The sequence below is a fragment of the Pelecanus crispus genome, chromosome 2 (genome assembly GCF_030463565.1).
Source record: "Pelecanus crispus isolate bPelCri1 chromosome 2, bPelCri1.pri, whole genome shotgun sequence".
Lineage (NCBI taxonomy): Eukaryota > Metazoa > Chordata > Aves > Pelecaniformes > Pelecanidae > Pelecanus > Pelecanus crispus.
The window spans coordinates 44,263,393-44,278,063 of record NC_134644.1 but is presented as its reverse complement, the minus strand read 5'-3'; the positions used below and the strand labels follow the sequence as shown (position 1 = coordinate 44,278,063).

At 43.9% G+C, this 14,671-nt stretch overlaps 1 protein-coding gene across 4 annotated transcripts in view; it reads right to left on the bottom strand.

Annotated features, from left to right (window-relative positions):
• The window catches only part of RARB (retinoic acid receptor beta), a 196,591-nt gene that overhangs the window by 89,062 nt on the left and 92,858 nt on the right, over positions 1 to 14,671 (bottom strand). For 2 of the 4 annotated variants that reach the window (XM_075704726.1, XM_075704728.1), the window contains exon 1: positions 5,555 to 5,711. The exons of 1 other annotated variant lie outside the window; for it this stretch is intronic. In XM_075704726.1, coding sequence (XP_075560841.1) covers positions 5,555 to 5,711 — 157 coding nt within the window. Of the gene's footprint in view, positions 1 to 5,554; positions 5,712 to 7,887; positions 7,975 to 14,671 lie in introns of those variants that run through there. One more of the 4 variants, XM_075704724.1, reaches the window with a different exon arrangement.

Below are 14,671 nucleotides of genomic sequence, written 5' to 3'. Positions count from 1 at the left end.
GCTTGTATTTTCATGGTTCCATTTGGTTTGAAAGGGCTTGGATTTCAGCAAGAAGTGGCATGGGTCACACTGCATGGGGACAGACTTCATGCACGTGAGCAAAGGTCAAAATCAATCATAGCTTTGTATTTCCAGGCCTATTACTTTTGGCAGTTTACCCTGCCAGAAGGGGCTAAAATATTTGCTTCCCAAAAGGAGTAAACATCAATAGGGGGCAGGAATATAATCAGCTTCTCAACCATGCAGCAATGAGAAATGAGGGAAAAGGATCTCCTTCTCGCCGTAGCCACGAAGCCATCTAAACGTCAGATGCAACATTTGCAGCAAAAAGTTGAAAGATTTCACAGCACAGTGACTTGAAAAGGACAATAGGCCTATTTAGGCAATTATATTATGCAGGCTTTGTTATTAGGCAGCCCTGCTCAGTCCCAGAAAGTCTGGATAATCAAAAGTGTCCAAGTACAGGAAGGGGAAAAGTACAACCCCACCCTCCCGCACAGCCGCTGCCAGGACCTCTGGATTTGAAGGGTAAAGTCTATTTACCGAAGCTCCTTGGCCATTTTATACATCAACTGATATCCTTCCTCCCTAGCGAAGCTCTGGAAAGCCCTCCGAAACCACAACTGATTTGGCCCCAGCCACCCGCCCCTGTAAATTCGCTGCTCGGAGGCTGCTGCCAGCCCCCCAGGCAGAAACTGCGAGGGGGAGAGGGATGCTCCCCCCGACTCGCACGCATACCAGCACCGGTCCCCGCGGCCAAACAGATCTGGAAACTCATCGCAGCTGTGCTCTGCTTTTGAGGTCTCAAAAGGATGGGGCACGGCGCGGCCGACCGCGGCAGACAGCAGCCCTTCTGAGCACAACGTCCCTTTCACAACCCCGCTCCCAAATCTAAATGCTGGCTGGGTAACACAGCCGCAGTTCATCGGCTGCGTAAAGGGCGGTGTATAAATTAGACCTGAGCAAAAACAGTCGCTTGGGGTGTTCAGGGGAGGTGGACGCCTAATCCGCCGAGCGGGGCGGCTGGCTCCCCGTGTGCTGCCGAGCAAAGCCCCTCGGCTTGGCCGGGCTGTGGTGCAGGCGTGACGCACGCATGGTTAAGGAAGACGGCTCAGCAGCGAGTGAGGATTTAACTGGATGCGAGGATGACTAACTTCGCTGTCTGAAACATAATCTCTCTCTTTCAACCCCTTAACTTCGCCGTAACCCTCTTCCAGGCAGCGCCGCAACCAGCCTGGCTTTGTTCTGACAAGTTGCACCTTTGCTGCACAGACTCATTAGGCAAGCGGGGAGTCACCCAAAGATACATTGCTTTTCCTCCAAGCTTATCCCACCCTGACTTCTCCAGCGAACGCCTCTCATCATTTTTGTCTGCAGGAGTTTTTGACAGTGGTGCGTGTCCATTAGAGTTTTCCTGTGCCAGCAGCTGAATCAGGCTAACTGTAGCAGAGCCTGTGTAGAGAAAAGTTGCTCTCGATTCAATTAATTCGGAAGAAAAACATCCCCATGCAATTTTTTTTTTTTTTTTTTGAATGAAGGGGATCAGAAACAAACACTTTTCATCACATATTTCGGGGCATTAAACTACAAGTATAAAAGTTTAAACAAAGACTGTGTCCCTAAGCAAATCAGTCCTAGTGATTTAGCCGTAAAGTTTATAGATGAACTTTAAAGAAAATAACGTGGTTCAAACAGATCTTGCCTTCTGGGCACTAGCAAACACACCTGCAGCCATTTGATACTTGGGGAATGCAGATTACAAGTCCTTCACTTCAAAATGTTTGTTTTTAAATTCAGAAAGATGAAAGAAAATAAAGTACTGAGCTTTTTTCTGTTGAGCACAGATGTTTCCAGTATTTCCACTGCTTGCAGGGAACGAGAATCTGACCCAAACATCACAATAATCTGGAATTCAGAAGGAAAACGCATACCTTCTGGAGTCCCATCTTCACGAACTTTCTGAAAGTTAATACCTGCTAGATTCTCTCTGGGCAAACACCTCCCACCAAATCGAAATAAGAACTGTGTACTACGAGAGCCTTGACATCCTATTACATTCTGCTGCCATACCCGTAACTTTTGCCTTCATCAAATTTCTTACTCTTCTAAGCTTAACAAAATGCGGTAGGCAGTAGTCTTCTACTTGATACAATTAGCTGAAACACTACATACTGCCAAACAAACTTACTCTTGTTTTGGGCCTGCTCATTTGGTTTTTTGCCTGTTTAATTAATGAAGACTAATGAAGACGTTTCTTAATAGGCTTTTCCAAGACCAAAGGAAAAATCGCCATTCCTTGCAGCTCTTTCTCTCTCAGGGCCTGTCCCGTTCCCACTTCTGCAGTAGTTAGCTCACGCTTCACGAAAAGTTACTCGTTTTCTCTCACTCAGTATTTGTTGTCGCTGCATTACAAGGGAGAAGAAAATTCTCCCTTACTTAAAGAAGTGTAAATTACTCATTCTTGCAATCTTAACTCTTTTGTCCTCTTAAGAACTATTCTCATCTGTTTATACTGCCCTGATTTTTGTCTTATGAGGAAAGGAGGGAGAATGACTCATGATTAAAAGTGCAGTCCGTTCTGCTCTCGTTTCTGAATCTGTAATTTTCTTTGCAAACAAATACTTTCTTCTCAAACGTATAACAATATAACTAATATCACATCAAACATAAACACATCTGAGCGCAGAATTAGGTATTTTTTTGGTGTGCTCGTAACACATCTTGCAATATACAGTGGCTAACGTTTGGGTTGCAACCCATAGCAGGTTTTTCCTCCCACAGCGGGGAGGAAAAAAATACCACACAAGCTAAGGTCATGTTTGGGTTGCGCCTTACCCTCTATTTTTACTTTGCAGGCCCTCGTGGACTAGAAAATTCGTGATGCTGCAGGAGTGCACTTGCTTAGTGAATCATAACGGGATTAACATACTGAAGATGTGCTGAAGTTGGAGACCTACAGCATTCTGCCCTAACCCCTGCAATGGCCAATTTTGCCAGCGTTTCAGTTGAAACCCTGGTGGATTTCTGGGATAGTTACTGGCCCGTTCAGAGCCTGCACTATCCACGTCCTAGTCCCTCAACAACCATTTACCTTTTACTCTACAATCACGTCTCTATCAAAGCAATATTTCTAAGGCCTAAAGCAATGGCTGCAGGTGTACTGCTTTTATGGCAGAGCCAAAAATAAAACAACATACTAGACCAAAAACCCTAGCTACAACACGTCCAACAATTTCAAAATTTGGCTACAATTACATTCCATTAAATTGTAGAGGTCGTCATAAAAATAGAGAATCAGGAAACACTTGAGTTAGGATTAAACATTGCTATCTTTGTATTTATAAGCACTGGAGCAACATTTAAACCATTAAAAGCTTTCTGGATCACAAAAATTCTGGTTTTGTCATTATTTTCATGAGATGCAAGATAAAATCTTACATGTTGAAAGAATTCTAGTATTTTATAATCTGTTTACATACATTTACCCCCACACATAAAGTGCTTACACTGTCTTCAAAATTAAAAACAAAACTTGCTCTAGAAATCAAACAGAATTCTTCATTTGGACCCTAACTAAATTGCTTTTCCACATTTCTATACCATTAACTTTCACAGTTCAAATTACAGCCACCGTATTATGATTCAGGTTTCAGCCTGATTTTAAATTCCCATGCAGTGAAGATTAATCCTGTTGCTTACAAAGTTACAAGACTGGATTCCTGAATGCACTTTCCTGTATTTTTTATTTACTCTTGTTAATATGAGTTTCTTTGATTAGCTAAACTTTGCTGTTATCAACACTTGTCTCTTATCACAGGCCCTAGGCAAACGACATATTTACCACTCATTCCATTCTGATAAGGGTAATCCTGTGTTTAACTTGCCCAAGAACAAACACCATATATTTCGGTTTTAAGAATCTTGCTTCTAGGTATTAACAACATACAAGAGAATGAGCAGGACATTTTTAAACTAGAAGTTATTTAAAGAATATTTTTCCAATGTAAGCTTTTAGCAACAGCATATGCCTCCTACTCCAGGAAAGTTTATTTAATTCCAAGTTTCCGCAATATCACCGCTGAAGTTATACTAAAGTTAAACCATGGAAGGAGGAAAACACATTTTTAGAAAAACATCTGTTTCAGGGTTTTTTTTCCCCCCTTAACTGAAGCTCTCCCATAGTTAGTAACATTATTTTTAAGTAACAGCTTTGTTTCATATCTTGTTTGAAGCATTTTGAAAACAGCACGGAGAAAATAAACATCCCATGCTGAACTTCACAGTCTAACTTTAATTGTAAAGACATCAAAACATTTGCAGTGTTGTAGGCTGGTAGTCACTGATTTTTACAATTCTGTTTTCATTACTCAACCCACACAAACGTCATATGGTGAGTGAAAACTTTTGAGCAGAGCGGAAAACACACTATTTCACCAAACATTTTTTTATTTATTTTTCAATTCCCCCCTCCACCCCTTTGAGACAAACTGTAGCAAAAGGGAGAAGTATTCTAAATCCTAGGTAACTTTTTAACATACCGCAAAACAAAACTTTCAAACAGAATTATACGGTTAATGGTGTACTGAAGTGCCCAAGAGCGTGCTAAAAACATTTTGATAGATAGCCAAGTCATTTATCTAAATCACCGTCAGAGCAGTGAAGCATCCTGCAAGCTTTTATGCAGAGTATAAGGTGATGCTTTGTGGCACTTTTTGTCATTTCTCAAACTTCAGACTGTGGTGTTAAAATACTGCCATTGTTTACCATCTATGTATTTCAGCGACAAATCAAGACCCTATAACATAATAATACATTTTCAGAAGGGTCCTACCACTAACTCTCTCTCCTCCGTTACCACTGCAACGCTGCTTGAATCTCAAGGTATAGAAATAATTGATGGTTAAACTCAAAGGGTGTTCACAGTAAGTAGTTTTCTAGCAAAACAGCAACTTCTTAGAGCAACAAAGTGAAGAAGAAAGGTGGCAGCAAGGTCAGTACAAAGAAATATTGCCTTTTCTTAGGAAACTTAAAACTACTGTCTGATTTTTGGAATGGCACCTACCCACCGCAATTTCACGTCTTTGCAAGAACAGTACAGAGCAGCATTTTAATTGCTTGGCTGCTCTGCTAAAATGCATTTCGAGACAACACACATCCAGATTATCAAGTGTGCTAGAAAATTAGATTAAGGACGCAAAGAAAAAAAAAACTACCAGAGAGATGCTATGTAAATTTGTCCTTCGCTGGTTGGAGTTTTGCAAGTATTTGCTGTTGTTATAATTTTATGTGTTCCTGCTTGGCTCCAGAACTGTTGTTAGGATCAATATGCTACATGAGAAGGGATAAACCGAAAGCAGCCTGGTGCTTCTTTCCTTTTTCCTTTCTCGCCAAAAGGAGAAAAAGAGCTTGCAAACCACATTTTGCACAAAACCTGCCCCCCGCCCCTCATTACCCCTGCGCTTAATTACAAGTATCTTTTTTTAAAATACATGCAAATAATAATAATTAATAATAATAATAGCTTTAAAGTGGAAAAATAACAGTTGGGACCTACATTGAGCACTGTGCCGGTGTTGCCACTCTGTTTGTGCCAATCCACTGAAGCATGCTTTGAGAGCCTTCTCCTGGAGCATGCAGGAAGACGGACTCGCAGTGTAGAAATCCAGCATCTGAGCAGGGCTCACTGCTAGAACATCCATACAGTCAAACATGATTCCCCCTGCACAGAATGCCTGCAAAAGTGCTTTCCTCTAGGTGTGGAGGAAAATGGCACATAAAAGTACACCCAACTCCATCAAACTCTGCCCCTTTTTTGGCACGTAGGCTGTTGGTCTTTTTCCCAGACCAGAATCATGAATTATGACAGACAACACAGCTAAAAGCCTGTAATTGATCCAAATGATCATTTACCATTTTCCAGGCTGCCCAGCCAATCCAGCAAGATGGGGGGAAGCCAGCCGCATTCCAAGTTTTAGCTCCCATCAATTTCCCCCCAAATTTCTTGAGAGTCCGTCCCGCTGCCGGGGCGCTGGCCGGGTGCCCGCCGCCTCCCGCGCCGCGCCGGTCGCCCGCCTCCCCGGGCTGAAAGGGCTCCGGTAGGGACCCGGGATCCCCCTCGGCCGTGAATAGATCCTTCTGCCTCTGAACAGCTCACTTCCTACTACTTGTGTCACAGGGAATGAAAGATTGAATTGCCTAATATATGCGAGTGAACTTTCCGTGAACCCTTCCCAGGCTGCTAACCTTCAAATGACCCAAGCGGTCTGACATCACCAGCTCCCAGGATTCTCACACGCCTTCACAACTCCCAGCAGCCCTGGAAAAAAGAAAAAAAAAAAAAAAAAAAAAAAAGCAGGCAGGCGGGCAGGCAAACGCTAGCCCCAGCCCTGCCGGAGTCGCCCCGCTGCTGCTGAGCGGGCGGCGACGGCGGGTGCGGACGGGGTGGCCAACTTGCAAAAAGACCCAAAATAATAAAGTAGAAAAAAACACCACAAAAACCACCCCCCCCCCCCCCCCCCCCCAAAAAAAAAAACCAAACCAACAACCCAACCGAGGAGGAGGGGACGGGGGGTGGGAATTGAGACAGCGCTGTTTTTGGCGGTTGCAGAGAACGGAGGATTTAGCTCAGTTTGCTAAAACTTCTGTGCTCCCCCTTCCCCGTCCCCTTCCCCGCCGGAGCGGCCACAGGCGAGGCGCAGGCTGAGCCGCCGCGCCAGAGCCGTGGCGACGGGCTTCGGCCCAGCTCGCGGGGCGGCGGGGCTGGCTGCGGGGCGGCCTCGCCTAGCCCAGCCCCGCCTTGATGGCACCGGCGGGGACGAGGGCCCGGACGGGCCCCAGCCCGCGGGGCGGGGGGTCAGGTCCCACCTCTCCCCACCACCTGGCTCCGAAATCCCACAGAGGTGTGTCAGGGCCACAGCAGGGCCCAGCCGCGCCGCCCAGCGCTCCCGGGCCTCCCCGCCGGGCGCCATCACCCGGGAGGGCCCGTCCCTGCCACCCAGCCTGGGGCAGGAGGCCGCCACATGACCCCTCGTCTCCCCAGCCCGGGGGGCCACCAGGTCCTGCCTGGCTCTCATTAGCAGAGAGGGGCCAGGGCTGCTTGCGTGGCCCCGCCGGGGCCGTATCGGCTTTCAGAGGGCTAATGAGCCCCAGCTCCTCGAGGGGCAGAAAGGCCACCAGCAGGCCCGTGAGGAACAGGACCCACCCCAGGGTGCTGGGAGGGGAGACCACGGCCACCCCCTCCCCGGGGCCGGCAGCCCCGGCTGCCCCCTCACAGCCATTTTGAAGGCACAGGGCTGCTCCCACCAAAACACCCACGGAGGTCTGGGTGAACCTGCGCTCCCAGCGGCCTCCCTCGCGGCGGGAGTAGGCGTCAAGGCCTTCCCAGGTCTGTGGCCAGGATGCCACAGCCAGAACCGTGCTGGCCCACCATTCGCATCAAGCCAGCAGGGAGCCCCCTGCTTTTTTGGTAAATAACCACCTCCTTGCAAAGCCTGGCTCACAGAGAGAGACTCCATCAAGGCCTCCGCCAGTCCTTATTCCTACAGACACTTTCAAAATGAAAAACGAGAGCTTGGAAGCACTCCTTCTGCCCCTTTGGGACGGACATGAGCTCGACGACCACGTGCACGCTTTCATTTTAAGCAAGTGAGCCAAGGCGCCTCAGCCCTGGCAGACCGGGCACCGGCCTGGAGCAAGGTTTCCCGAGGCACGGAGGAGCCCCGCTTCCCGCCCCAAAGCTAGCTCGCGTGTGGAAACTGGAAAATGAAACTCTTGATTTCTGCCCATTTCTTGAAAAGCCCACGATGGGAGCCGGGCGGAGCAGGGGACGCTGAGCGCAGACATGGCACGCAACCTGCGACCCTAAAGCAGCGCTGGGGAGAGACTCACTCCGGGACCAGCGCTGCCGCTTGAATGGATGCGGTGCCCCCTCTCCACAAAAACTCCTTTGATGAACCGAAGGCTCTCTGACAATGCCTGCAGATTGTATTAACAAAACTTTTCACACAGGTTCAAGAATTTTAAAAAAAGCAAAAAGAAACAAAACCTCACACACAGCACACGCACTTGTTCCCTGAAACTGATATACCCACGTTGAAAACAAGCGGCCAGCAAAAAGACCTGCTGCAATCTGGAAGCGAATCCATTTGAAGAGATAAAAAGAAAAGCTTTTCTTAGCCTCCTTCCCCTCCGACGGGAGAGCTCTGGCTGTCCCTGCAGCAGGCAGCCTCTCTTCCCACCTTCCCTCCAGGCAGAAGAGTTACAAACGCTGGAGTTTAACAGTGTCTTTTTAAGGACTTTTTAAGGACTTTCTTGGTCCATCGGGGTGTCCTCCCCCAGCCGGGACTCCTCCCAGCTGAAGAAGCCCCTGACACTCTGTAATCCAAAAATTATGCACAGCGCACGTTTATCTAAAAAGCCATCCTTCAGGGAAGGTTTGTTTAAATCATGTCAGCACAGCAAGCAGTGTTCACTGTATTAAGAAAGCAAGTGGAAAAGTGGCTAATTTCTTCTTAAAATCTCAGCCGGCTACGTTGCTACAATTTCATTTTGAGTAGCAAAGCTAAATTAAAAGACAGTATTTTCTAACCAGATGACACAGAACGCAGGAGAAGTTTGGAATATGTAACGCATCACCACAAAAATAACTGGAAAGGATGATACAAAACACAGTATGTTTTGTCAGTCTCCGATTTAGGGAGAAAAGGGCATTTTGCGTGGACCAAGGCTCTAGGAACAGTTTAAGCTTCTGCCAAGAAAAACATATTGCCCATGTGAGTTAAAATAAACAAAATCAGACAAACAGAGTTATGTTTATTCCATTACCAGTCTCATAATACCAGATTTAAAAATAAAACCTGCCCCTAGTACCTCAAAATGTAGACTGGCAACTTCTGAAAGTAAATGTCAGGAAGTCATGCTTAACTGCATGCGAATTGAAAAAGATTGCATTTTCTGACTGTATCTAAATAAGTCAGGTAGCTCATCATGTTTTATAACGAATAATAGTTGTGCTAATGCTTATACGTATTACTAAAACCACATGTAATTAACAAATTCTTCAAATAGCCTAATGGTTTGCTCGCACACTGTTTCTACAATACAGTAATTTATGTATCTCATATTTCACTCTGAAATAGTGTGATACTTGTTTTTCTTAAACAGAGTATCAGGAAAAGCTACATTCATACAATGGTGGGTATTTTCTAATTTAGATCAGGACTAAGCATAATTATTGTGATAACTAATAGCCCTCTAATTCAAATGTAATGAAACTTTAAGTATTGCCACATATTTTAAATGCCTACCCAGCTCCCACAGAGGTGCAAGTAGGCAACAACTCTCCAGTATCTTCCACTTTATCCGTGCAAAGAAATTGTGATTTCACATCACCACTTTGATCTGTTTTCTCTCAGACTGTGATGGCAGAAACCTTACAATAAACATATTCTTAGCCACAAGTGAAATAAAAAGCAAAAGTTCAAGTCAGAAATCTATTTCCTTTGGTGTTACTGTATATTTGTCAGTGTGACATAGCACATTTGAAACCCATAATCATAAAACAAAAATTTACAGCCAAGGTTTAGGGTCTACATCTGTTTCTCTGGTTTTTGTACTGCAATTACCCACTGGACAATTCAGAAAGCAGCACTATGAATCATGTACTGCACACATGTTTGTGCTGGTCACTTTTTCGTTAGTATAAGAGGCTGACGATGCCATAATATGCTTTGCCGAGAGAGAGAGCATTAACTAGAATTAGGATGAGTGCACTGGGCGCTCTAATAAAAATTACTTTACTAGAAGCAACAGAGTACTCCTGGAATATTACAGGCATATTTATAGGATGGAAAAATTAAGAAGTACATGCAAAAATTCTCCAAAACGTACCTCAGGGGAAGCAGACGATTTTTTTTTTTTTTTTTGCATGCATGCATTTTACTATTAATCAAATGTAGCACTCTCTTGAAACAGTTTTGACAGCAGAGTAAATGGTTACTAGTGAATGATGTGTGTGTTTAAGCAGTGAAAGCAGAGACAAAGTGATGTTTTCTTCTACTCCCTAGGCAAGAGCTGACACTAAGCTTGCTGCCTGAGCTTTGATACTCACAGATTCCTTTGTGTCAGTTGCTGGGAGAATCACTGGCAGTTCACTAACCCTGCCTCACACACAGGGGCTTTGATTTTTACCTCTTCATTGAGAATAGATGTTAATATGAAACAGTACTTGTCTGCCTTGGTGCTATTTTTTTCTTCCCCCCACCCCCCCAACGGGTGACACAGGGTTTCAAGTCTGAAAACCTGAATCCCCCTTCACTACATGTATTTTTTAGTGTTGTAGGATGTTTTCCTCATGTCTCAAACACGAGAATTATGTCAAAAGATTATGGGGAAGAAAATCAGTGGGTCACAAGAGAATAGCTGAATATTTAAAACTCCAAGGTAGTCCTGAGGAAATAGCTATCAATCCTGAGCAAGAATGGCCCCGAAGAAAATAAAATAGTAGAACTACTGCACAAAATGGCACAAATGGCATGGAAAAACACGAAGTACAGTGAAATTAAGTCAAAAAGGGTTTCTTGTGACTGCTGCATGCTACTATGCACAACTTGCAATGACTGAAACAGGAATTTGCACGTAACAGGAAGAACTGCTTCAGGCCTGAAATATAACAGCAACTGGTGAAAGCCTATTCAGTGCAGAGCAGTATTTCATTTTAGATGGGAAAAGCAGAGCCAGTCAGCTCCAGACCCAGAACTTGGGCATGCAACCAGTCTGCAAGTCACTTACCGATAAAGGCTTTTTGTCTTTTTTAATCAGTGGATATGTATTTGTAAAGATGCCTTCAAAGCTGATTGCTCAACTTACAGGCTATAAAAATAATTCATCTCCACAAACCTGAGCACATGACCACGTTTCTTAGAATCCATACTGCATTTTATACTCCTTTGGCCCAGAGCCAGGGGAAGAGAACTGTGCTATATGATAAAACTGGAAGTGTATCTGGTTCAGCAACCTACTTCTAAGAGTGACTGCTACTAGATCTTTCTCAGAAAAATACAGGAATCCCTAGTGATTGGCAAAGTATAACTCACCCATAGGTCCTCTAATAGCCTGTTCTCTAACAGCAAATCACTTAAGCATTAAAGCATGAGATTTAATATCCTTTCCAAATTTGTTTTTGGTAATAGCCCTGATATTCTAGATATCCATATACAGCCAATGTCTTTTTGGATTGTGATAAATTTGTAGCTCCATGACACAGAAGGAGATAGTAAGTTATTGGGCTTTGAGACAAAGAAGGATAAATATTTTTTAAAAAACACTGTAAAACTCCTCCACGTTGCAAATGAAGGAAAACACAGACCAAACCGCACCTCTCTGAGGCCCCAAAGGCTGACTGCTATAGGCTCCAGAAAGGTTGGCGAAAAGGCAATGACATCATGTGCCTAAAGAGGGGATGACATGCATAAAAAGAAAAAAGCATTATTACATTAAAAATTGGCTACATACTGAATCTACACTTGCTGTTTAGGAGGATCCTGCAGTGCAACCACCACTGCTAAATAGTTGCCAGAAAAAAATCAGAAGTGTGTGTGTGGGGGGGGAAGTTTGTTTCATTTTGTTTTCTTTTTAAATGACCAGAAACTGCTGTTTCAAGGTTTAGCCAAGAAGTAGATTTTTACTGCTAGCCTATAAATCCCTCAAAACAGAGTTATAATGGAAATGCTGAAGTAACTGGAGTGCCATGCATGGCACTGACACATTGCATTATATAATCCAGGGAGAATGAGCGCTGGGAGATCTATAAAACCTAAGCAGAAGCAAGATGTAGGAAAGAGCAGAAGAGCAAGTAGAAATATTGAATATTAAACTGCAGAAAATACTTCTTCTAACAATAAAGTTTCCTATATGCTGAATATGCTCATGGTTGGCTGAAGGTGAAAGAGCACAGAGCTCCATTAAAAATGAAACAGAGATTCCAAAAGGCTATTCAAGTAACTGTTTTGTTTCTGCCTTTTTTTTAGGGAGGGAAAGAAAAAGAAAGTTACCTAACAAAAGGACAGTATTTGCTGATGTTCCGATATCCTGAAAGGTGTCTCACAATGTGTAAATAAGTAACATTAGAAAATGCAGAATAAATGGAGTTCCAAACATAAACAACTTGCAACCCTAGTTGTAACCTGAATTGGAATAGAAATTGCGACAACAGTATTTCTAGAGGTTCACTAATGGCAGCTTAAACTCTTAGCAAAAAGTTAGCCCTTTCTTAGGACTTTTCTTCCAACAAAGACCAAAGTTATTGAGCAGTAACTGGAACTGCAACTCAGTGCAGACACATATCCTAACAAAGACTAAGCCTTACTTAAGCCCTATTTAACTTAAGACAGCATCAAGCAGCATTTAGGGCTTGTGCTCCTGCACTGCTGCAGGGTCACCCCATACAGAAGGATCCCAGAGGCCAGCAATAGCTGAAACACACTCACTTGCACAGAGCTCTGGTCACGTAAAGCCTGATGCAGATTGGATTGGATTATGCCATTAGTGTAAACTGCAATAGACCCACAGCTCGGCAGCTTGACACATGTATTCATGATAACCCAATTTCCGCTTAGCTAGTTCATAAACCTACATCAAACACCAAAAGAACAGTCCAATATCCTATCTGCAGGCATCTTAAACAGCAAAATGAAGGAGTGACTGGAAAACGTCCTGGCATAGCTACCTGGCTAGCAGAGGTAACGACAGCAATGACAATGTGGTGACACCACCTGAAATCCGCTGGAAATGATGGTCATTGTGCCGACACTTCTACTCTGCCTGTTGCCCTAACGCATTGTACAATCACACCTTCGTTTTATCATGCAGATGTACTTTCCGTTTGGGCACAGTTTGGGGAACAGCCTGCATGAATTTTTGTGGCAAATGAGGTAGGATTACGCAGAAACTGAGGTATATATTTGGCAAATTGGCATCCCTTTTCTTTTGCAGAATACGTGCTATCGATAACTGTGTGAATTAACTGAGGGCACATGACCTCTCAGGAACGCTGTTATCACTGTAACTTTATTGTTGTAGCCTGAAAATTAAACTTTGCTTAACAGGGTCAGTTTTACAAGCATACAGGTTATCATAGTGTAACTATTGCTAAGCAGGTAAGGGTTTCTGTATACCCCTTTTATGCTACAATAACTGTCCACAATTGGGCTGTTGCAGGTACAACTCTTTCAAGAAGGAAAGACTGCTTTTGCACCCTATGCTGTTGTACCAATGTAGCATTCAAACATAGAGTAGATCTCAGTAAAAATCAGGCTGGGCTGGACTCCACCTGCATTCAGAACAAGCAGTGGCAGCATGAATGACATCCAGTCTAAAACGCTTGCAAGATGTTTTCTAGTTTTCAAACTCTAGTAGAATGCAACTATCAAATTGTTCTTTGGTGCATTCCTCAAATTCTACTTGACTTCTGCAATTTAAGTCTACAAAGAAAAATCTGCATGGTCTCAACCTGCTTCATTAAGCTAGTCCTATACGATTAAATAGATCTGCAAATTCCCATACCCTTGGGTCTGCAAGACTCTCATATCGGGCTACAGAAGGGACTGAATGTCCAGTCATATTACAGCCACGCTCAGGGAATCATGATTGACACACATGCTTTAACTGGAGAGGACTTACAGGGCTGGGGTGCAGTTGGAGACTGTGGTGGTCAATAGCATAATGCCCCAGGCGTTGTGCAGTATCATGAATATTTTGCCCTTCTGGGACCTTTTGTGCCACATGTAGTGGAGGATGTGCAAGGTAGTCTCTAAGCATGTAATGCAGCATATCTGGTTTGACAGGTCTATAAAACTATCAAATTTGTTTTGCATAAACCAGACCAAAACTCTTCATTTTGATACCCGGACCCTTCTTCTGACTGAACAATTCTGCACAGACCTTGCCATCACACTGAAAAAAACATTCCTTTTAATCCATCCACAGTTCTGGGCAAACCTCTTCAAGAACAGGCTTCTCATTCATGGGTCACTAATCTTCCATGTATTCTTATCAGGCCATCAGAAGAACAGACTTCACCTGTCTTTATATGGGGACATGCAAAGAAGAATGTGCGGAAGGAACCTCTTTCCTTTGCACAAATGGCTCCGAGATCTCGCCCTTGCTGCATCCATCCATTCTGTCTTTGGCATGAAGTATCCCAAAGGATAGGCCAGAAGACAGGGTTGTGGCCCAACTTCTTCAAGGAATTATCGAGATTGATGGATGCTGAAGGTAAGTCCCAACCCAAAGGAGGTTTAGTAACAAGAATGAGGCGTGTGCACACTCTCAATTCTGAGAAACGTGTTGGAATTCTCCTTAAAAAGTACAGCATCATGTTATCTTCAAGCAGATCCTAAATGACTAAATGCCAAGTTAGTGAATACATGTTATTTAAAGACTTTAAAAAGTTGAAGTTCCACCTGCTGGTTTCCTAAATTTGTCTAAAACTTGTTAATTTATTTTATTTTTTTAAAAACAGACTTGCTAAAAGTCCAAGTGCACACCACTGATACTCAAGCCTATTCTGCTAGCTGAACAATGCAGGAACATTATGTCACTCGGAGCAGGACTGCGCAAGCATGTAAGAAAGGCTAAGAGCTTTGCCAGCACAAATTATCAGGCAGAACCTCAC